This window comes from Oncorhynchus masou, chromosome 12 (genome assembly GCF_036934945.1).
Source record: "Oncorhynchus masou masou isolate Uvic2021 chromosome 12, UVic_Omas_1.1, whole genome shotgun sequence".
NCBI lineage: Eukaryota > Metazoa > Chordata > Actinopteri > Salmoniformes > Salmonidae > Oncorhynchus > Oncorhynchus masou.
Window position 1 is genome coordinate 22,330,395 of NC_088223.1, and position 25,153 is coordinate 22,355,547.

Consider the following 25,153-nt stretch of genomic DNA (forward strand, 5'->3'; position numbering starts at 1 on the left):
TTCTATTCTGCTGGAGCCAATGTGTTGCTCCACCACCGCATATAAATCCTCCTCCACTATTGTGTTATCTTTGTACTTCTTCAGTTATTTTTTAGAAGTCCTCGATATGACCTTCTCTCTCTTTGTCTACGTCCGATTAATGCTCTTGCCATGTACGTAGGTATTATCAAAAGAAAGGACAAAAACTGATAAATGTAGATATGATCATTTGAGCTTCGTCAACGTGACAAAGCTGACCAGAAAATCCAAGCCTTGAAATTGTCATATGGTGCATAACATAAAGTTGACTAAGTAATTTTTACCCTGGACAAACTGTGTCCCAAACACACAGACACAGACACTCACAACCCCCCCTGTCTGTAAAGGACTTACCTGAGCAGAAGGGCATGGGTGCGCTCCAGTGGCCGTTGAGCTGGCAGGTGCGCGCCGACTCGCCCTTCAGCTGGCGCCCCCCTATGCATGTGTAGCGAACCGTAGAGCCGAAGGTGAATTTATCCCCGTTCAGCTGGCTGTTGGGAGGGGACCCGGGGTGACCACAGTCCACTACTGGAGGAGAGAGACACACACAAGATGGATGCTGTCAGCTCAGAGTGCTGACAGGGCTAATGTTGTGGAAGGTGCTGTCGTCACTCTCTAGAGGATTGAGGCCACACACTGTGTCTGCATCCCAAATGGCACCCTGTTCACTATACAGTGTACTATTTTTGACCAGGGCCTATAGGGTAGTGCACTATATAGGGAATAGGGTTCCATTTCAGACACAGCCTGTATGTAAGCAATAAAGATAGCTAGAACAAGATGTGTGACTATGGTTCGAACACTGTTCTAGTCTACTTCTCCTCGTTGAGGGGAATACTGTATCATACAAACTACTTAGAATACACACTATAGGCCAGTTTCCCAGACGCAGATGAAGCCTAGTCCTGGACTACAAAAAGTGTTTTTACGTCCAGGACTCTGTTTATTTTGGGTTCCGGGAAACCCATCCAAAATATCCAGTACCTCTGCTCATAGAATATGACCACTGTACTTGCTTCACCACGATAAAACTACAGTACTAGCACTTAAGCTCATAATGGCAACGTTCCAAAGTAGACGGTACTATATCCTCATCCTTTGTAATCATTCTTTGATCCCTTTTTCACTTAGTAAATTATCAAGGCCAGGGTGCCCCACAATGTGCTACAATCAGCAAGTTTACTTTAAACTTTCTCCTCTTTTCTGCTACTGGCCTATAAAAAGTGAGCAGGTCCAGTATTAACATGCTAATTCAGCACAAAGGACGAGGCGTGTCTAAATGAAAGGAACGTTTTGGACATGGTGTCCATGTCACAGCGGGGTGGATCAAACAGGGAACAAGGCATGGAGGGAGAAAGAACGTTCATTCATCTTGATGAAGGTTTTTTCATCCCTTTTAAAATACATCGCAACAGGAACACCAAACTGATTGGGCCTTAGTAGAGCTAACTTATGATAGATACGGTTTAAAGGAAAACAGTAGGCTCCACATCATAGTTCAATAAGGTTGGGATTGGGTTTCAAATTTCAAAGAGAGTGCACTGACTGGAGCACACAGCTATGCCCCTCAACCAGTAGGAGGCCCAGGTTGTGTTTGGAACACTGAGACAGCCAGTAGGAAACCTTGAAGCCCTGTGTTTAAAGTAGATGTTTAGACATGCCAGGTTGCCAGTACAGCTGGTGTCTAATGCAGCTTGTTTTCAGGAGGATGTTGAAGATACACACCATAAAACACAGGGATCAGCTGCCAACCTGGCATCCCTAATTAGTGTAATATCCACAGAGCTGTTCCACCTGTCCCTCAATAGAACACTGATCTTAAGCAGAGGGGGTCAGGCAACTCATTCAGCCTAAATTAATGGAATAATATGCTAATTAGTCACGAGTGCCAAGTCGTCAGTCTCTCTCCGGGAAAGACAGACCGACCGTGAGACAGCGACAACAAATTATAGGAACAGGACACTTTAGATGCGCACCACCAAAAGTTCAGTGAATGGTTAAAAGAGACTCCGCACACCACCATCTGTGGTTAACTCTGTGGTTTATTGGTGACAATGTTTCCACCGTCGAAACCTCTCGAATATACCAAATGCTAGCATATATTGCAGTGTGAGTCTCTTTACACCATGTACTGTAACGTGTACGCTAAGAATCGGGAAGCAAGTACCGGGAGGGAATTTAATAAATAATGGAACATGGAAAAAAACAAGAAACACAAGTAGCGTACATACATAAGGGAGGGACAGATATAGGTGAGTCTCATGAGGTGCAGGTGCGCGTAACGATGGCGGCAGGTGTGCGTAATAATGAATAAACTGGTGACGTCGAGCACCAGAGAGGGGGAGCGGGGGTAGACATGACAGTACCCCCTCCATGACGTGCAGCGTCAGCTGCAGGATGACACCGACCAGAGGGACGGTCTCGAGGATCAGGAGCAGGCCAGTCGCTTCTACTGAGGCGCGGGAACCTGTCGGGCCAGCCGAGGCTCAGGAACCCGTAGAGCCGGCCAAGACACGGAAACCCGTAGAGCCGGCCGAAGGGCGGGAACCCAAAGACCGGCCGAGGCAATGGAATCTGACAAACCGGCTGAGGCATGGAAGCTTGATGAGCCAGCTGAGGCATGGAAGCCTGACGAGCCGGCAGAGGTATGGAAGCCTGACGAGCCGGCAGAGGTATGGAAGCCTGACGAGCCAGCTGAGGCTTCGGCAGTGGCAGTGGCTTCGGCAGTGGCACTTGGACCCGACGTCACCAGTAAAAAAAAAAGATCCCTGTTGCTTCCCCTTCGTGAGGCGTTATTCTGTAACGTGTACGCTAAGAATCGGGAAGCAAGTACAGGGAGTGAATTTAATAAATCATGGAACACGGGTAGCGTACAGACATAAAACACAGGAACAGAAACAATAACACTAAGGGAAAGAACCAAAGCGAGTGACAGATATAGAAGGTCATCAGGAAGGTGATGAAGTCCAGGTGAGTCTCATGAGGTGCAGGTGCATGTAAAGATGGTGGCAGGTGTGCGCAATAATGAATAAACTGGCGACGTCGAGCCCCAGCGAGGTGGAGTAGGGGTAGACGTGAGAAAAACAGTGACACCAGACTCACCGATGCACTCTGGTAGAGGCTTGTCCCACTGTCCTGTGGGCTGACAGGTAAGAACGGGTGAACCGAATAGGTAGAATCCCGGGCTGCAGTCATAGAACACCACGGTTCCAAAGGTGAAGTTCCCGTGTTCTATCTTACTCTGTCTGATGGAGTTGGCTGGGATCCCAGGATCGGAGCAGTTGACCACTGAAGAGGAAGAGACGGAGGGGGAAAAAGACAGGCATGTGTTATTTGGCAGAAACATGGAAGGGATCAACTCATTCCAACACTTAGGACACGCTTGACCTTCTGCAGTCACTCATATAGGGCCAAATCCTAACATGAAATGGAATTTTCACGCCAAATATATAGAAAATAGATAAATGTGCACATCTCAAGCAAGTACATGGCACAATGGCTTATTACGAATTTCGAGAACCTGCCAGATAGATTTACTGGTATCAACAAAGGCCAACACAATGTGGGCGTTATATTTCCTCTTGCCAAAATAGTCCAATCAGATACAATGTAATTGGTTCTAGTTTTTTCGATATGCAGGGCTTGTCCAATAGCATTCTGACCTTGGACTTAGCCTCTGGTTACTTCAGGGCTTGTCAAATAGCAGTCTGACCCTGGACTTAGCCTCTGGTTACTTCAGGGCTTGTCAAATAGCAGTCTGACCCTGGACTTAGCCTCTGGTTACTTCAGGGCTTGTCAAATAGCAGTCTGACCCTGGACTTAGCCTCTGGTTACTTCAGGGCTTGTCAAATAGCAGTCTGACCCTGGACTTAGCCTCTGGTTACTTCAGGGCTTGTCAAATAGCAGTCTGACCCTGGACTTAGCCTCTGGTTACTTCAGGGCTTGTCAAATAGCAGTCTGACCCTGGACTTAGCCTCTGGTTACTTCAGGGCTTGTCAAATAGCAGTCTGACCCTGGACTTAGCCTCTGGTTACTTCAGGGCTTGTCAAATAGCATTCTGACCCTGGACTTAGCCTCTGGTTACTTCAGGGCTTGTCAAATAGCAGTCTGACCCTGGACTTAGCCTCTGGTTACTTCAGGGCTTGTCAAATAGCAGTCTGACCCTGGACTTATCCTCTGGTTTCCTCAGGGGAAGACTCCTATATAATGGAACTACGATAAGCTCCATCAGATGGTTTTCAGATAATCACCCCACACCCCTTCAACATATTCTGAATATTATATTATACATTAATAAGACATCAAACACAAGGTCGCAAAATCACAGTGTCATGCATGGGGTCAACACAACCATTGATACACCCTATAGAGGTCAGTGATACCACCACAATCATATCTACTGATGTTCAAGAGGCCGTGTTGGCTATGACCCTAATTCACCACAACCACAATTCACACAGAGCAACCATTCACCCTACACAGAGGCCGTTGTCCTGCTGTGGTGCTGCTACCTGATTGGTTACAAGCCCACTACAAACCAAGACTCCTCCTTCTTCCCCATCTTACAGAGAGTGCACTGCAGTGGTCAGACGGATCGAGCAAGCATACTCCATGTGAATAGAAGACTTAACTTTTTTCCCCACCTTTACACGTTGGTGGTGGCTGGCTCCACTGGCGTGTGGCCTGGCACTGGGCCCTTGAGGGCCCCTCCATCACGTAGCCCATGTTGCAGGAGAAGCTCACCACGTCATTCAGATTGAAGCCGTTACCAATGGTCCGCCCGTAGATAGGGCTGCCCGGGTGTCCACAGCTGATAGCTGGGGGGAGAGGGAGAGAGACAGAAATGACAAGATTATTTTCAAATGAGCCCTGGAAAGAGAGGGCGAGAGAGGGGGGAAAGATAGAGAGATAGAGAGAGGAGGTTCTGTTGCCACAAGAAAAGAGCAACAAGGGAAGAACAAACACCATTGTAAATACAACCCCTATTTATGTTTACAGTTGAAGTCGGAAGTTTACATACACTTAGCTTGGAGTCATTAAAACTCATTTTTCAACCACTCCACACATTTCTAGTTAACAAACTATAGTTTTGGCAAGTCAGTTAGGACATCTACTTTGTGCAAGACACAAGTAATTTTTCCAACAATTGTTTACAGACACTTTATTTCACTTCAGAAGTTTACATACACTAAGTTGAATGTGCCTTTAAACAGCTTGGAAAAATACAGAAAATGATGTCATGGCTTTAGAAGCTTCTGATAGGCTAATTGACATCATTTTGTCAATTGAAGGTGTACCTGTGGCTGAAATTTCAAGGCCTACCTTCAAACTCAGTGCCTCTTTGCTTGACATCATGGGAAAACCAAAAGAAATCAGCCAAGACCTCAGAAAAAAATTGTAGACTTCCACAAGTCTGATTCATCCTTGGGAGCAATTTTCAAATGCCTAAAGGTACCACGTTCATCTGTACGAATAATAGTACGCAAGTATACTATATCGACATAACCTGAAAGGCCGCTCAGCAAGGAAGAAGCCACTGCTCCAAAACCCCCATTAAAAAAAGCCAGACTATGGTTTACAACTGCACATGGTGTCACGACTTCTGCCAAAGTCGTTGCCTCTCCTTGTTCGGGCGTGCTCGGCGTTCGACGTCACCGGTCTTCTAGCCATCATTGATCCATTTTTCATTTTTCATTGGTTTTGTCTTGTCTTCCCACAAACCTGTTTTCAATCCCATTCATTAACTGTTGTGTATTTAACCCTCTGTTTCCCCTCATGTCTTTGTCAGAGATTGTTTTATTGTCAGTGTTGTTTATTTGTTGTATTGGTGTGCGATGGGTCCTCGTACCCATGTTTTTTCATGTCTATACTATTTAGTGTTATGGAGCATGTTCTGTGGACAGTTATTAAAAGACTCCATATACACTCTATTTCAACTCTCCTGCGCCTTCCTTGACACATGGGGACAAAGATCATACTTTTTGGAGAAATGTCCTCTGTTCTGATGAAACAAAAAAATAACTGTTTGGCCGTAATGACCATCGTTATGTTTGGAGGAAAAAGGGGGAGGTTTGCAAGCCAAAGAACACCATCCCAACCGTGAAGAATGGGGGTGGCAGCATCATGATGTGCTTTGCTGCAGGAAGGAATGGTGCACTTCACAAAATAGATGGCTTCATGAGGTAGGAAAACTTTATGGATATATTGAAGCAACATCTCAAGACATCAGTCAGGAAGTTAAAGCTTGGTCGCAAATGGGTCTTCCGAATGGACAATGACCCCAAGCATACTTCCAAAGTTGTGGCAAAATGGCTTAAGGACAACAAATTCAAGGTATTGAAGTGGCCATCACAAAGCCCTGACCTCAATCCTATAGAAAATTTGTGGGCAGAACTGAAAAAGCATGTGTGAGCAAGAAGGCCTACAAAAATGACTCAGTTACACCGCTCTGTCAGGGGAAATGGGCCCAAATTCACCCAATTTATTGTGACAAGCTTGTGGAAGGCTACCCAAAACGTTTGTCACAAGTTAAACAATTTAAAGGCAATGCTACCAAATACAAATTGAGTGTATGTAAACTTCTGAGCCACTGGGAATGTGATGAAAGCAATAAAAGCTGAAATAAATAATTCTCTCTTCTATTATTCTGACATTTCACATTCTTAAAATGAAGTGGTTATCCTGACTGACCTAAAAAGACCTGGATTAAAGGTCAGAAATGGTGGAAAACTGAGTTTAAATGTATTTGGCTAAGGTGTATGTAAACCTCCGACTTCAATTGTATTTATTATCCCCTTTGTACTTTAACTATTTGCACATAATATGACATTTGAAATGTCTTTATTCTTTTGTGAGTGTAATGTTTACTGTCAAACATTTTTTATTGTTTATTTCACTTTTGTTTATTATCTATTTTATTTGCTTGGCAATGTAAACATATGGTTCCCATGCCAATGAAGCCCTTACATTGAATTGAATTGAATTGAAAGAAGGATAGAGAGAAGGAGAGGGGGTAGAGGGAGAGTAAGATAGAGAAAAACAGAGCGAGAGAGAGACAGTGAAAGAGAGAGAAGTTACATTGAAATTGAAATTCCATATTGATTCATACTGTATCTAATGTATTGTATAAAAGGGTAACATTGACATTACATATTGATTCCTACTGTATCTAATGTACTGTATAAAAGGGTAACATTGACATTACATATTGATTCATACTGTATCTAATGTACTGTATAAAAGGGTAACATTGACTTGAAATATTGATTCCTACTGTATCTAATGTATTGTATAAAAGGGTAACATTGCGTTTAAATCTTGATTCCTACTGTATCTAATGTACTGTATAAAAGGGTAACATTGACATTACATATTGATTCCTACTGTATCTAAAATACTGTATAAAAGGGTAACATTGACTTGAAATATTAATTCCTACTGTATCTAATGTATTGTATAAAAGGGTAACATTGCGTTGAAATATTGATTCCTACTGTATCTAATGTACTGTATAAAAGGGTAACATTGACATTACATATTGATTCCTACTGTATCTAATATACTGTATAAAAGGGTAACATTGACTTGAAATATTGATTCCTACTGTATCTAATGTACTGTATAAAAGGGTAACATTGCCATTACATATTGATTCCTACTGTATCTAATATACTGTATAAAAGGGTAACATTGACATTACATAGTGATTCTTTCTGTATCTAATATACTGTATAAAATGGTAACATTGACATTACATAGTGATTCCTGCTGTATCTAATGTACTGTATAAAAGGGTAACATTGACATTACATAGTGATTCTTACTGTATCTAACACACTGTATTAAAGGGTAACATTGACATTACATAGTGATTCTTACTGTATCTAATGTACTGTATAAAAGGGTAACATTGACTTGAAATATTTATTCCTACTGTATCTAATGTATTGTATAAAAGGGTAACATTGCGTTGAAATATTGATTCCTACTGTATCTAATATACTGTATAAAATGGTAACATTGACATTACATAGTGATTCTTTCTGTATCTAATATACTGTATAAAATGGTAACATTGACATTACATAGTGATTCCTGCTGTATCTAATGTACTGTATAAAAGGGTAACATTGACATTACATAGTGATTCTTACTGTATCTAACACACTGTATTAAAGGGTAACATTGACATTACATAGTGATTCTTACTGTATCTAATGTACTGTATAAAAGGGTAACATTGACATTACATAGTGATTCTTACTGTATCTAATGTACTGTATAAAAGGGTAACATTGACATTACACAGTGATTCTTACTGTATCTAATGTACTGTATAAAAGGGTAACATTGACATTACATATGGACTCATATGTAATGGATAACAGGTAAGGTCACTTTGATTTATAATCCACCAGGTAATAATCCACTGGGTGCTCATTTGTTCACTGCAAAAATACACATATTGAGTTTGAGACCATAGAAATAGCATAGTCAGACTTTGAACAGGGAATTGAACCCAAAAAGAAACCAGTGGAGCTTGAACGCAGCCTCAGCTCATATTCACTTACTGTGCAATAGACTGGGCAAAACGGTAGGCTTCCAATAAGATCTGCAATAGAGCTGTGTGGCTCGGTTATCAATAGGCTAGGGGCTAGACTATCATGTGTTCTCCCAGGATGTCCCAATCACAGAACTAGAATGAATAGAACAGGCCTCCCCATTCAAGTCAATGACACCATCATGGGTACACTGGTGAACATTTTGAATGTCTCATTCTATTTCTATGGTCTCAGTCACCTCTGAAACTGATATTCAGGAGGACAAACGGAAAAGAGCGGTTTTATTGCCCCATCCTGGACCATTTCCCTAAATAGTGTCATTCCCCATCAGATCCCTCTGGTCTAAACTCATTGGCCATCTGGCAGCTCATCTGAATGGCTAATCCAATGGATGGCAGCCATTTTCATGCCAATGGCCCAAACCACATTAGTTGTGCTCAATTGCAGGCATTTGTCGAGCGATGCAGAAGTGATGGCAGAGTGCTCATGGTGATCTTCTCTATAGCTCTGGGAGGCATCAGGAGGCCTTTCTCTGCCTGTCTTGGAGACATGGGTCCTGGAAGGGGAGAAACTAGTGGTTATGGGCCTTTGAATGGGGCTATGGGCCATTAGCCTTGGTGGGATACTGTAGGAGGGGCCTGACTGTGGGACTTTATCAGTGAGTTGGAAACTGGGACTTATGAAATTAGATAATAGACCAGAGACTGAGCCAGAGAGAGAGACAAGAGGAAGGGAAAGAGAGAGTGAGAGAGAGGCAGAGGGATAGAGGGATAGAGAGAGACGTTATAAAATCCATGTACACAAACAACAAGTGTGTGGATAAAATTGGCAAAAAATACACATTTATTTACACAGGGCCATGGGGTGAGACAGGGATGCAGAAGTCTGGTTCATCCTTGGAAGCAATTTCCAAACGCATGAAGGTGCCACGTTCATCTGTACAAACAATAGTACGCAAGTATAAACACCATGGGACGACGCAGCCGTCATACCGCTCAAGAAGGAGACACGTTCGGTCTCCTAGAGATGAACGTACTTTGGTGCGAAAGGCGCAAATCAATCCCAGAACAACAGCAAAGGACCTTATGAAGATGCTGGAGGAAACAGGTACAAAAGTATCTATATCCACAGTAAAACGAGTCCTATATCTACATAACCTGAAAGGCCAATCAGCAAGGAAGAAGCCACTGCTCCAAAACCGCCTTAAAAAAGCCAGACTACGGTTTACAACTGCACATGGGGACAAAGATCATACTTTCTGGAGAAATGTCCTCTGTTCTGATGCAACAAAAAAAGAACTGTTTGGCCGTAATGACCATCGTTATGTTTGGAGGATAAAGGGGGAGGCTTGCAAGCAGAAGAACACCATCCCAACCGCAAAGCACGGGGGTGGCAGCATCATGTTGTGGGGGTGCTTTGCTGCAGGAGGGACTGGTGCACTTCACAAAATAGATTGCTTCATGAGGTAGGAAAATTATGTAGATATATTGAAGCAACATCTCAAGACATCAGTCAGGAAGTTAAAGCTTGGTCGTAAATGGGTCTTCCAAATGGACAATGACCACAAGCACACTTCCAAAGTTGTGGCAAGGGAATTTTTACTAGGATTAAATGTCAGGAATTGTGAAAACTGAGTTTAAATGTATTTGGCTAAGGTGCATGTAAACTTCCGACTTCAACTGCATATATCAACGAATTGGCGAGGGCCTGCAGCACCCGGCCTCACCCTATTAGAATCTGAAATCGAATGTCTATTGTTTGCTGATGATCTGGTGCTTCTGTCACCAACCGAGGAGGGCAAACAGCAGCACCTACAGTAGATCTTCTGCACAGATTCTGTCAGACCTGGGCCATGACAGTAAATCTCAGTAATACAAAAATAATGGTGTTCCAAAAAAGATCCAGTCGCCGGGACCACAAATACAAATTCCATCTTGACACCGTTGCCCTAGAGCACTCAAAAACGATACATACCTCGGCCTAAACATCAGCGCCACAGGTAACTTCCACAAAGCTGTGAATGAGCTGAGAGACAAGGCAAGAAGGGCATTCTATGCCATCAAAAGGAACATAAAATTCAACATACCAATTAGGATCTGGCTAAAAATACTTGAATCAGTTATAGAACCCATTGCCCTTTATGGTTGTGAGGTCTGGGTTCCGCTCACCAATCAAGAATTCACAAAATGGGACAAACACAAGATTGAGACTCTGCATGCGGTATTCTGCAAACATATCCCCCGTGTACATCGTAAAATACCAAATAATGCATGCAAAGCAGAATTAGGCCGATACCCGCTAATTATCAGAATCCAGAAAAGAGCAGTTCAATTCTACAACCACCTAAAAGGAAGCGATTCCCAAACCTTCTATAACAAAGCCATCACCTGCAGAGAGATGAACCTGGAGAAGAGTCCCCTAAGCAAGCTGGTCCTGGAGCTCTGTTCACAAACACAAACATGCCCCACAGAGCAGCAACACAATTAGACCCAACCAAATCATGAAAAAACAAAAAATAATTACTTGACACATTGAAAAAAATATATAAAAAAACTGAACAAACTAGAAGGTTATTTGGCTTTAAACAGAGAGTACACAGTGTCAGAATACCTGACCATGATCTGTGACTGACTTAAGGAAAGCTTAGAATATGTACAGACTCAGTAAACATAGCCTTGCTATTGAGAAAGGCCGCCATAGTCAGACCTGGCTCTCAAGAGAAGACAGGCTATGTGCACACTGCCCAAAAAAAGTGGTTGGAAACTGAGCTGCACTTACTTTTTCTCCCCAAATTCGTGGTATCCAATTGGTAGTTGCAGTCTTATCCCATCGCTGCAACTCCCATAATGACTCGGGAGAGGCGAAGGTCGGGAGCTGTGTGTCCTCCGAAACACAACCCTGCCATGCCGCACTGCTTCTTGGCACAACACCCTCTTAATACGGAAACCAGCCGCACCAATGTGTCAGAGGAAACACTGTACACCTGGAGACCATGTCAGTGTGCATTGCGCCTGGGTTGCCACAGGAGTCGCTAGTGCGCGATGGGACAAAATCATCCCTGCAGGCCAAACCCTCCCTTAACAGGGACGACGCTGGGACAATTGTGCTCCACCCCATGGATATCCTGGTCGCGGCTGGCTGCAACAGAGTCTGGACTCGAACCAGGTTCTGTAGTGGCACAGCTAGCACTGCGATGCAGTGCCTTAGACCACTGCACCAGTTGGGAGGCCTGCGCTGCATTTTCTAACCACCTGCCAAATGTATGACCATTTTGGAGACACATATTTCCCTCAGATTACACAGATCCACAAAGAATTCAAAACAAACCAAATTTTGATAAACTCCCATATCTACTGGGTGAAATACCACAGTGTGCCATCACAGTAGCAAGATTTGCGACCTGTTGCCACATGATAAGGACAACCTGTGATGAACAAACACCATTGTAAACACAACCTATACTTATGTTTATTTATTTTCCATTTTGTACTTGAACTATTTTCACAACTTTACAACACTGTATATAGACATAATATGACATTTGAAATGTCTTTATTCTTTTGGAACGTCTGTGAGTGTAATGTTTACTTTTAATTTTCATTGTTTATTTCACTTTTGTTTATTATCTATTTTACTTGCTTTGGCCATGATGACATATGTTTCCCATGCCAATAAGGCCCTTAAATTGAAATTTAGAGAGAGAGAGAGAGAGAGAGAGAGAGAGAGAGAGAGAAAGAGAGAGAGAGAGAAAGAGAGAGAGAGGGGGGGGAGTCTAAAGCCCAGAGAGTAAGCCTGTGAGCTTGTTAGGGGGCTGAGTCTATGGGTGAGTGATCCCGTGTTGGTCTGGAAGTCAGTGTGTTACCCGGCTGAATCTATGGGTGAGTGATCGCGTGTTGGTCTGGAAGTGAGTGTGTGAGTGTTAGAGTGTGAAGGCCCTAACTCCAAGTGTGTGTGCCTTAGTAAGCTGCTGATATTGAAAGTGTGTGTGTAACAGCACTGTGTGGCGTCTGTGTGTCAATCTGTGTGTGACATCGTGAAAACCCCCAGCCCCACTGTGCTTACTCAAGGCACGTTTTGACATGTGTAGGAGCACACTGGCAGTTAGTAGACACTGCAGATTAATTCCACCTTCTCTCCACTATTTTGGGGACGAGAGAACAGTAATCCTTTCCGGTCTTTCCTCTGACAGCCAGCCTGGCAAAGTACAGTCACCTCAGTTTGAACTCACAGCCCTGCCTTGTACAGTTAACTACTAAGCTTCATTCCACCCCAGACATGCCTTCTCTACCCTACTGCAGACAATACACGTTTTTTTATGAACCCGGATTAACAATGTTGTACTTGTATTGTATTGATGTGATTTGTCAGTGAAAATAAATGTTTATGCGTTAATATTTTCACTGTTTTAACGTTGTAGGCATCACACGATAAGTAGGCTATAACGTCTCTGTCTCGTGTATGTCAGAGACGTTCAAATGTAAGCAGCAGGAAATAAGGTGAGATCCACATCTGTCTCTGTCTGCACTGAGGTCTAGAAGATTCTCTCACGGACTGACAGGGACCAGATGTCGGCCCGGCATTTCTAACACATTAAATTATCAGCCAAATAAGGATCATTCTTCGCAAAAAAAAAACAATTCAGACCAGCCCAATGGGCTAAAGATGGGCTAGCCCATGGACCACAACGCCTATGAGGGATAACCTGAGGAAGTTTCAGTGTCTGTAAAAAGTGATTCCTCACTTCTGTCTCCTTCTCACCTCTCTCTCGCGGAAAACAACCGCAGTACATTTGCATAATTAGAAATGTAATTTGTTTCTCTTTGCACAGAAGCAATTTCCCCTTCATTTGAGCACAGTCTACAACCGGAATTTAAAACCTCATCATTGCACGCTAAAATAACTGAGCTCAACCTCACATCTACAGATATTATGTGCATGCTTAAGCGCGCACACACACACACACACACACACACACACACACACACACACACACACACACACACACACACACACACACACACACACACACACACACACACACACACACACACACACACACACACACACACACACACACACACACACACACACCCTAGGGAATGAATATTATCATATTTTCCATGAAGACGTGTTGGCCTAGATGCATGGTTCATCAGTGAGCCAGAGGCCTAGTCTTTGTGATAGCCAGTTGAGGAGGTAAGGCCACTACCATTTCAGTAGGAAAATGGCCCTGACACTCTTATGTCTCCAGTAGCTATTTCTGTTTAAAGTGCTGCTAGCTTTACGCAGCATATTGTCTTCATAAAAACAATGTTCATCATCACCACGGTTACTGCCGGAGAGAGAGCGAGAGAGAGAGAGAGCCAATGTTATCGGACCATACACGGTTTGCTTACAGCCTATAGGAAACATATTGTTTTTGACTATATGGCTTGATAACAGAATATAGAAACATATTGTTTTTAAAGATCCCAGGCTGTGTCACAGCCAGGCCATGACCGGGAGACCCATGAGGCGGCACACAATTAGCCCAGCGCCGTCTTGGTTAGGGGAAGGTTTGGCTGGCCGGGATTTCCTTTTCCCATCGCGCTCTAGCAACTCCTTGTGGGGGGGCCGGGCGCCTGCAACCTGACCTAGGTCGCCAGTTGGACGGTGTTTCCTCCGACACATTGGTGCGGCTGGCTTCAGGGTTAAGAAATCAGTGTGGCAGGGTCGTGTTTCAGAGGATGCATGGCTCTCGACCTTCGACTCTCCCGAGTCCGTAGAGGAGTTGCAGTGATGGGACAAGACTGTAACTACCAATTCGTTATCATGAAATTGGGGAGAAAAAGAGGTAAAAGTAAAAAAATAAATAATAATACTTTTTAAAAACGATATGGTTTAATCTATTGGTATATACTGTAACTATGACATGCGGTTCATCCACCAACCCTATATGACAAATATCTTCTATGAAATCTACATAATTCGGTGTTGATAAGCTATAAAACACAACAAAATAAATAACTGTCTTTGTTGATGAGAGTCATAGGTGAGAGGCATAATCAGGTTGACCATGGAACTCTAAATGGGTTTTGGGGTTTTATCTTCGTAATAAGGCTTGCCTCCCGCTTATGGCTAGAAAGAAGCTTGTACAGGCAACTTTTCTCCCTGTAATTGATTATGGTGACTTGTTGTATATGCATGCAACCTCCTCCATCTTACAGAGACCATACTTTGTTTATCATGCATCCTTGAGCTTTATTACAAATGCCAAGTCACTCACCAACTATTGCACATTGTACCAAATGGTAGATTGGACCTCACTTTATATGCGCAGAAAGATACATTTGTATGTGTTCATCTACAAAGCCCTTTTGGGTCAAATCCCTCTTTACCTCTGTAGTCTGGTCTCCATACCCGGTCTGTTAGGTGGTTGCTACTTAAAGTACCCAGGGCATTCACAGTATTAGGCAAGACTACTGTCACGCCCTGGTCAAAATATAGTATGTTTATCTTTATTTATTTGGTCAGGCCAGGGTGTGACATGGGTTTATTGTGGTGTGTTTCGTCTTGGGGTTTTGTGGGGTGTATAGCGTAGTCTATGGCTGCCTGAGGCAGATCTCAATCAGAGTCAGATGATTATCGTTGTCTCTGATTGGGAACCATATTTAGGCAGCCATATTCTTTGAGTATTTGGTGGGTGATTGTTCCTGTCTCTGTGTTTATATTCACCAGACAGGCTGTATAGTTTTTTCACGTTTCCGTCTGTTGTTTTGCACATTTCAGTTATTTCATGTCTAGTCTATTTTCTTTAATAAACATGAGTAACCACCACGCTGCATTTTGGTCCGCTCCTCCTTCAACAGAAGAACGCCGTTACAGAATCACCCACCACAACAGGACCAAGCGGCGTGGTAACAGGCAGGTGCAGCAAAGAGAGGAATGGACATGGGAGGACGAATTGTTCGGAGAAGGACCCTGGGATCAGCCTGGAGAATATAACCGCCCCAAAGAAGAACTGGAGGCGGCGAGAGCTGAGAGGCGCTGGTATGCGGAAGCAGCGCGGCGACGCGGATGGAAGCCCGAGAGTCAGCCTCAAAAATGTCTTGGGGGGGGGGGGCTCAGGGAGAGTGTGGCAGAGTCAGGAGTCAGACCTAAGCCAACTCTCCCTGTTTATCGTGAGGAGCCAAGGAGGAGACCAGAACAAGAGCCGGTGTTGGAGGTGAGCGAAGCAGAGACTGTGAAGGAGTTAATGGGGAAATTGGAGGAGAGAGTAATGAGGGAGTTGCTGTGTTGGTGCTTTAAGCATGATATTCGCCCGACGGAGCGTGTCGGGGATTTGATGGCACCTGGGTCAGCGCTCCATACTCGTCCTGAGGTGCGTGTTAGTCGGCTGGTTGAGATTGTGCCAGCCTCACGCACCAGGCCTCCTGTGCACCTTCCTAGCCTTACACCTCCTGTGCCAGCACTGCTCTCAAGATCTCCAGTACGCCTTCATGGTCTAGCCCATCCTGTGCCACCTTCACACACCAGCCCTCCGGTGGCAGCTCCCCGCACCAGGCTTCGGCCCAGTACCACCAGTGCCAGCACCACGCATCAGGCCTACAGTGCGCCTCGCCTCTCCAGCGCTGCCGGAGCCTTTCTCCTCTCCTGCGCTGCTGGAGCCTCCCATCTGTTCAGCGCTGCCGGAGCCTTTCTACTCTACTGCGCTGCCGGAGTCTCCCGCCTGTTCAGCGCTGCCCGAGCCTTCCTTCTCTCCTGCGTTGTCGGAGCCTCTCGCCTCTCCAGCGCTGCCGGAGTCTCCCGCCTGTTCAGCGCAGCCAGAGCATTCCTCCTCTACAGCGCTGCTGGAGTCTCCTGCCTGTTCAGCGCAGCCAGAGCTGCCAGCCTGCATGGAGCAGCCAGAACTGCCAGTCTGCATGGAGCAGTCAGAGATGCCAGTCTGCATGGAGCAGCTAGAGCTGTCAGTCTGCATGGAGCAGCCAGAGCTGTCAGTCTGCATGGAGCAGCCAGAGTTGTCAGTCTGCATGGAGCAGCCAGAGCTGCCAGTCTGCATGGAGCAGCCAGAGCTGTCAGTCTACAAGGAGCTGCAGGTCTGCAAGGAGCTGCCAGCCTGCATGGAGCAGCCTGAGCTGTCAGTCTGCATGGAGCAGCCTGAGCTGTCAGTCTGCATGGAGCAGCCAGAGATGTCAGTCTGCATGGAGCAGCCAGAGCTACCAGTCTGCAAGGAGCTGCCAGTCTGCAAGAAGCCGCCAGAGCTGTCAGTCTACATGGAGCAGCCAGAGCCGCCAGTCAGCATGGAGCAGCCAGATCCGTCAGTCTGCCAGGATCCGCCAGTCAGCCAGACTCTTCCAGATCTGCCAGTCAGCCAGATTCTTCCAGATCTGCCAGTCAGCCAGACTCTTCCAGATCTGCCAGTCAACCAGACTCTTCCAGATCCGGCTGTCAACCAGACTCTTCCAGATCCGCCTGTCAACCAGACTCTTCCAGATCCGCCTGTCAACCAGACTCTTCCAGATCTGCCAGTCAGCCAGGATCTGCCAGAACCGCCAGCCAGCCAGGATCTGCCGGATCCAACTCCCTGGCTGAGCTTCCTCTCAGTGCTGGGCTTCCTCTCAGTGCTGGGCTTCCTCTCAGTCCCGAGCTGCCCCTCAGTCCCGAGCTGCCCCTCAGTCCCGAGCTGCCCCTCTGTCCCGAGCTGCCTCTGTCCCGAGCTGCCCCTCAGTCCCGAGCTGCCCCTCTGTCCCGAGCTGCCCCTCATTCCTGAGCTGCCCCTCAGTCCCGAGCTGACCCTCAGTCCAGTGGGGTTCTGGGTGAGGACTACTAGGCCATGGTCGGCGGCGAGGGTGGACTTTCCTAGGACGCGAGGAGGGGGGACTAAGACATTTATAGAGTGGGGTCCACGTCCCGCACCGGAGCCGCCACCATGGACAGACGCCCACCCGGACCCTCCCTATTGTTTTGATGTGCATCCGGGAGTCTGCACCTTAGGGGGGGGGGGGGGGGTTCTGTCACGCCCTGGTCGAAATATATTATGTTTATCTCTATTTATTTGGTCAGGCAAGGGTGTGACATGGGTTTATTGTGGTGTGTTTCGTCTTGGGGTTTTGTGGGGTGTATAGCGTAGTCTATGGCTGCCTGAGGCGGTTCTCAATCAGAGTCAGGTGATTATGTTAGTGCCACTGAATGAATGTAAAATATGCTTTTTTTTAGGCTGGATCATGTTGTTGTATTGTATTGTTGTATGTTTTAATTATGTCATGTATTGATTGTTGCTGCCTTCTTGGCCAGGTCTACCTTGAAAAAGAGTCTCTGGGTCTCAATGGGCTTTTTCTGGTTAAATAAATGTTAAATAAAACATTTTTAAATCACCAGGTGGTAAATTAGTTAATAGACCAATAAGAAAGATAGTTTAAATCTCCCTGACAATAACAGACAGTTTTCAGTTTTCCCTCCCCACTCAGATCATTCCCAGACAGTCCTAGTACAATTCTTGTTTGAGAAATAGTTATTTGCTAATAAGCTATTTTTTGTTTATTTTTGACCATTTTAATTTAAAACAATCACAGTAAGGTACTTAATTGTTACCCAGAAATGATTTGATATTGAGATGAAAACAGCCTCATTGGACCTTTAATTAAAAGTGCCTGGGAAGACAGAGAAGTGTCCTTCTGTCTGAGTCCAGAGAACGATGAGAATGCTTTAAATGCCAGGGATCTTTGCGACCTGAGGGAGCTCTCAGAAGGGGCACTCGAATCGTCAGTGTAGTGGCTCAGGTCCACACTCAACTTCAACTCTCTATTTCCCTTACCACTCTAAAACAGTATTATACGTCAACTCATTAACCACACAAAAGTGATCCAGACTTCAGTAATCAACTACGTATAAGACTTAATTATAAGACTTAATTGGAAAACTGATTTTAAAAAGTACTGAGACTGGAGCTATTCTGAGGCAGTTCCTCAAAGTACTTGAGAGGAGGTTGGTGTGTGACAAAAGTGAGAGAACTTGAGAGCTGAAGAGAGATATAAAGTGTGAAATACATACAGGGAAACAAATAGACATAAAGAGACAGAGAAATAAAGAGAAAAACACAGAGAGAGAAACAGAGAGTGAGAGAAGGACACTCACACACGCAGGAAGGCAGCTGTCCAGACCAGTTGTGGTCCTGCAGGCAGATCCGCACCGAGGAGCCGATGAGGCGGAAGCCTGGGATGCACTGGTACACCACCGTCTCCCTGTAGCCAAAGTTCTCCCCAATCACCTGACCGTTCACTATGGTCTCTGGAATACCACAGTGGCCCGCTGGAGAGAAACACAAAAGGAAAAAGTTAAGACAGAGGAAAAGGGAGAGGGGGAGACGTAGAAGGGGATAGAGAGAGATGGTGTTTTAACTGAAACAGACACATAGCAGCTAGATAGAGGAAAAAACTACTCTCAGAGAGAGACAAAAAACAAAATTTCTTTCCACAGGGCTGCAACTTAAGCCTCACCCTCTTCAACATATATATAAACAAAATGGCGAGGGCACTAGAACAATCTGCAGCACCCGGCCTCACTCTACTAGAATCTGAAGTCAAATGTCTATTGTTTGTTGATGATCTGGTACTTCTATCACCAACCAAGGAGGGCCTACAGCAGCACCTACAGTAGATCTTCTGATAACATTCTGTCAGACCTGGGCCCTGACAGTAAATCTCAGTAATACAAAAATAATGGTGTTCCTAAAAAGGTACAGTTGCCAGGACCACAAATACAAATTCCACCTTGACACTGTTGCCCTAGAGCACACAAAAAACGATACATACCTCGGCCTAAACATCGGCCTAAACATCAGCGCCACAGAGCTGTGAATAATCTGAGTTATAAAATTCAACATATCAATTAGGATCTGGCTAAAAATACTTGAATCAGTTATAGAACCCATTGCTCTTTATGGTTGTGAGGTCTGGGGTCCGCTCACCAATCAAGAATTCACAAAATGGGACAAGCACCAGATTGAGACTCTGCATGCAGAATTCTGCAAACATATCCCCTGTGTACAACGTAAAACATCAAATAATGCATGCAGAGCAGAATTAGGCTGATACCCGCTAATGATCAAAATCCAGAAAAGTGCAGTTCAATTCTACAACCACCTAAAAGGAAGCGATTCCCAAACCTTCCATAATAAATCCATCACCTACAGAGAGATGAACCTGGATAAGAGTCCTGTAAGCAAGCTGGTCCTGGAGCTCTGTTCACCAACACAAAAAGACCTCACAGAGCCCCAGGACAGCAACACAATTAGACCCAACCAAATCATGAGAAAACACAAATATACTTATTTCCAATGTGTCAAGCAATTAACAAAAAACAGAGCAAACTACAGTAGAATGCTATCTGGCCCTAAACAGAGAGTACGCAGTGGCAGAATACCTGACCACTGTGACTGACCCAAACTTAAGGAAAGCTTTGACTATGTACAGACTCAGTGAGCATAGCCTTGCTATTGAGAAAGGTCTCAGTAGGCAGACTTGGCTCTCAAGAAAAGACAAGCTATGTGCACACTGCCCAGAGAATGAAGTGGAACTTAGATGCACTTCCTATCCTCCTGCTAAATGTATGACCATATTAGAGACACATATTTCCCTCAGATTGCACAGATCCACAAATAATTAAAAAACAAACCACATTTTGATAAACTCATATCTACTGGGTGAAATACCAGTGCGCCATCACAGCAGCAAGATTTGTGACCTGTTGTCACAAGATAAGGGCGACAAGTGAAGAACATTGTAAATACAACCCATAATATTTAAACATCTTTTCCCTTTGTACTTGAACTATTAGCACATCGTTACAACACTGTATAAAGACATAATATGACGTTTGAAATGTCTTTATTCTTTTGGAACCTCTGTGAGTGTAATATTTACTGTTTATTTTTATTGTTTATTTCACTTTTGTTTTATCTACTTCACTTGCGTTGGCAATGTTAACATATGTTTCCCATGACAATAACGCCCTTAAATTGAAACGTTTGTGTTGTTGAGAGAAGTCTTGTACTGTACTGAATAGTCATGTTCTGGAGAGGAGACCGACAGACAGACAGACAGACAGACAGACAGACAGACAGACAGACAGACAGATTTTCATTTAATCACACATGTTGCAGAAATACAGTATTTGCAGTCCACAGACGTGTTCTAGAAAAAGTAAAGAAGCCCAAAATAGACACTTCTCCCTGCTTCCACAGACTTGGCATCAGCACACAGAGAAGTTAGACAGTCAAGCTATTTAACACAATAAACATATGTTCATTAGAGGGTGAAGCCCAAAATAACTCCACACCAACAAAAACATTCTTAGGGCAAAAGCCTACATTTCACAGGCAATACAGCTTCTGGAGAATGTTGTCTTGGTCGTTTCACACAAACACAGACAGACAACAGAAATGTTGGGAATTAATTGGTTGTTTTACCCAAGCAGCGGGTCTCCTGTCCGCTCCACAGTCCAGAGGAGAGGCATTCTCTCACAGTCGAGCCCACCAGCATGAACCCTGCGTCGCACATGAAGATGGCAGTCGCCCCAAAGGTCATCTGCGTACCAATCTTCTTCCCATTGGGCGGGCCAGGGAGGTCCCCGCAGGAAATTACTGTGGCACAGACAATAACAAAGGCATCATCAGCTAGCTGACAGACCAATGGCATTAAACAGCTGAGACATATCAGCCAGCTGACAGACCAATGGCATTAAACAGCTGAGACATATCAGCCAGCTGACAGACCAATGGCATTAAACAGCTGAGACATATCAGCCAGCTGACAGAACAATGGCATTAACAAACACCTGGGAGATATCAGCCAGCTGACAGATCAATGGCATTAACAAACACCTGGGAGATATCAGCCAGCTGACAGACCAATATCATTAACAAACACCTGGGAGATATCAGCCAGCTGACAGACCAATGTCATTAACAAACACCTGGGAGATATCAGCCAGCTGACAGATCAATGGCATTAAACAGCTGAGACATATCAGCCAGCTGACAGACCAATATCATTAACAAACACCTGGGAGATATCAGCCAGCTGACAGATCAATGGCATTAAACAGCTGAGACATATCAGCCAGCTGACAGACCAATATCATTAACACACACCTGGGAGATATCAGCCAGCTGACAGACCAATATCATTAACACACACCTGGGAGATATCAGCCAGCTGACAGACCAATGTCATTAACAAACACCTGGGAGATATCAGCCAGCTGACAGACCAATGGCATTAACAAACACCTGGAAGATATCAGCCAGCTGACAGACCAATGGCATTAACAAACACCTGGGAGATATCAGCCAGCTGACAGATCAATGGCATTAACAAACACCTGGGAGATATCAGCCAGCTGACAGACCAATATCATTAACAAACACCTGGGAGATATCAGCCAGCTGACAGACCAATATCATTAACAAACACCTGGGAGATATCAGCCAGCTGACAGACCAATATCATTAACAAACACCTGGGAGATATCAGCCAGCTGACAGATCAATATCATTAACAAACACCTGGGAGATATCAGCCAGCTGACAGACCAATATCATTAACAAACACCTGGGAGATATCAGCCAGCTGACAGACCAATGTCATTAACAAACACCTGAACGATATCAGCCAGCTGACAGATCAATGGCATTAAACAGCTGAGACATATCAGCCAGCTGACAGATCAATGGCATTAACAAACACCTGGGAGATATCAGCCAGCTGACAGACCAATATCATTAACAAACACCTGGGAGATATCAGCCAGCTGACAGACCAATGGCATTAAACAGCTGAGACATATCAGCCAGCTGACAGACCAATGGCATTAAACAGCTGAGACATATCAGCCAGCTGACAGATGGTATTAAACAGCTGAGACATATCAGCCAGCTGACAGACCAATGGCATTAACAAACACCTAGGAGATATCAGCCAGCTGACAGATCAATGTCATTAACAAACACCTGGGAGATATCAGCCAGCTGACAAACCAATGTCATTAACAAACACCTGGGAGATATCAGCCAGCTGACAGACCAATGTCATTAACAAACACCTGAACGATATCAGCCAGCTGACAGATCAATGGCATTAAACAGCTGAGACATATCAGCCAGCTGACAGATCAATGGCATTAACAAACACCTGGGAGATATCAGCCAGCTGACAGACCAATATCATTAACAAACACCTGGGAGATATCAGCCAGCTGACAGACCAATGGCATTAAACAGCTGAGACATATCAGCCAGCTGACAGACCAATGGCATTAAACAGCTGAGACATATCAGCCAGCTGACAGATGGTATTAAACAGCTGAGACATATCAGCCAGCTGACAGACCAATGGCATTAACAAACACCTAGGAGATATCAGCCAGCTGACAGATCAATGTCATTAACAAACACCTGGGAGATATCAGCCAGCTGACAGATCAATGTCATTAACAAACACCTGGGAGATATCAGCCAGCTGACAGACCAATGGCATTAACAAACACCTAGGAGATATCAGCCAGCTGACAGATCAATGTCATTAACAAACACCTAGGAGATATCAGCCAGCTGACAGATCAATGTCATTAACAAACACCTGGGAGATATCAGCCAGCTGACAGACCAATGTCATTAAACAGCTGAGACATATCAGCCAGCTGACAGACCAATGGCATTAACAAACACCTGGGAGATATCAGCCAGCTGACAGACCAATGTCATTAACAAACACCTGGGAGATATCAGCCAGCTGACAAACCAATGTCATTAACAAACACCTGGGAGATATCAGCCAGCTGACAGACCAATGTCATTAACAAACACCTGGGAGATATCAGCTAGCTGACAGATCAATGGCATTAAACAGCTGAGACATATCAGCCAGCTGACAGACCAATGGCATTAACAAACACCTGGGAGATATCAGCCAGCTGACAGACCAATGTCATTAACAAACACCTGGGAGATATCAGCCAGCTGACAGACCAATGGCATTAACAAACACCTGAACGATATCAGCCAGCTGACAGACCAATGGCATTAACAAACACCTGAACGATATCAGCCAGCTGACTGACCAATGGTATTTACAAACACCTGAGAAATATTGTAGGAGAATTTCCAGTGCTTTGGTGATTTTCCAGTATCTATACTGTTTTCCCAGAAGTAGTGGAACAGAATCAATATGGGGCTAATTATTAGACATGTGTAAGCAGAATGAAGACTGAACCCATGTGAATGTACAAAGCTGGATCAACATGGAGTTAACCATTAGACATGTAAAAATAGAACGTAAGCAGAATCCATGTGGATGTGGCAAGCTAGACCAACACAGACTTGACTGGTCTGGGCCATATCTGAGCAGAATCCATGTGGATGTGGCAAGCTAGACCAACACAGACTTGACTGGTCTGGGCCATATCTGATCTTGTGAAAGCTACTGGACATGCACATGGGATAATCATACATAGACAACATCGGCCTGAACTTGTGACTACCTTTGGACAAGAACATTAGTTAATCAGTTATAGGCACCATCAGACATACACCTGCAGTAGGAGTGTGCATGTCTGTTTATTTTTTGTGTCATTGCAATGTCACGGCACCAATAGAATCTATGCCCTAATGTCTGAGCCAATAAAAGAATGGAAACTAAGCAAGGCAACAAGATAAGGGTGGCCAGGGCTAAAGGGTATTAATAATTAACATAAAGTGGAGTGACTATGTTATGTAAGGGTAAAACTGTATAAAAGCAGAGTACTGAGACTGGAAAGTTCAGTTGGTCCATCGGCCTGCTCGGCGTTGCTACTTTTGTGATAAAGTCTATTTGAATTCACAAGCTCCGAAGGGGAATCATATTATTTTTGGGGGGATCCTCAAGATGGGAGGAAATGAGGGGAGACAGGAGGAGTGGAGAGGAAGGGAGGAGTGGAGAGAAGAGGAGGAGGGGAAGGTAAAGGGAGGTTAGAGGTGTTTTTTTTTAAACCAGAAGAATCAATGTGGTCTATTCATTATTCCCACCAACATCCACACTCCAGTCATACCTGATACTCTTACATCCACACTCCAGGCATACAGTACCTGCTACTACTACATCCACTCTCCAGGCATACATGCTACTCCTACAACCACACTCCAGGCATACCTGCTACCCCTACATCCACACTCCAGTCATACCTGGTACTTCTACATCCACACTCCAGGCATACCTGCTACTCCTACATCCACACTCCAGTCATACCTGGTACTTCTACATCCACACTCCAGGCATACCTGCTACTCATGAAAAATGCCTGTCAAAATGATAATCATTACATAAACATACAATACGGCTAAGGCACACTGTAACAGCCTAAAACACAACCTAAACACAATATGCTTCTGACATGGAAATGGTGTAAAAAGTCCCAGATTGGAAAAAAGAAAATGGCCACCCTATACTCACTCTGGCAGTGAGGCCTTTCGTTCCTCCAACTCCATATGCCATTGGCCGTACACTGGATGTGGGCGGGGCCTAGGCGGTAGTAGCCTGGGTCACAGCTGAAGATAATCTTGG

The 25,153-nt window shown here is 44.6% G+C and overlaps 1 protein-coding gene across 1 annotated transcript in view; it reads right to left on the minus strand.

The window, feature by feature from the left end:
* The window catches only part of LOC135549698 (CUB and sushi domain-containing protein 3-like), a gene marked incomplete at its 5' end in the record, with an annotated part of 323,045 nt that overhangs the window by 69,630 nt on the left and 228,262 nt on the right, over positions 1–25,153 (minus strand). Inside the window, 6 exons of the mRNA XM_064979922.1 lie at positions 373–546; positions 3,121–3,306; positions 4,662–4,835; positions 18,693–18,866; positions 21,025–21,198; positions 25,043–25,153. The exon at positions 25,043–25,153 is cut by the window's right edge and continues 84 nt beyond it. Coding sequence (XP_064835994.1) covers positions 373–546; positions 3,121–3,306; positions 4,662–4,835; positions 18,693–18,866; positions 21,025–21,198; positions 25,043–25,153 — 993 coding nt within the window. The remainder of the gene's footprint in view (positions 1–372; positions 547–3,120; positions 3,307–4,661; positions 4,836–18,692; positions 18,867–21,024; positions 21,199–25,042) is intronic.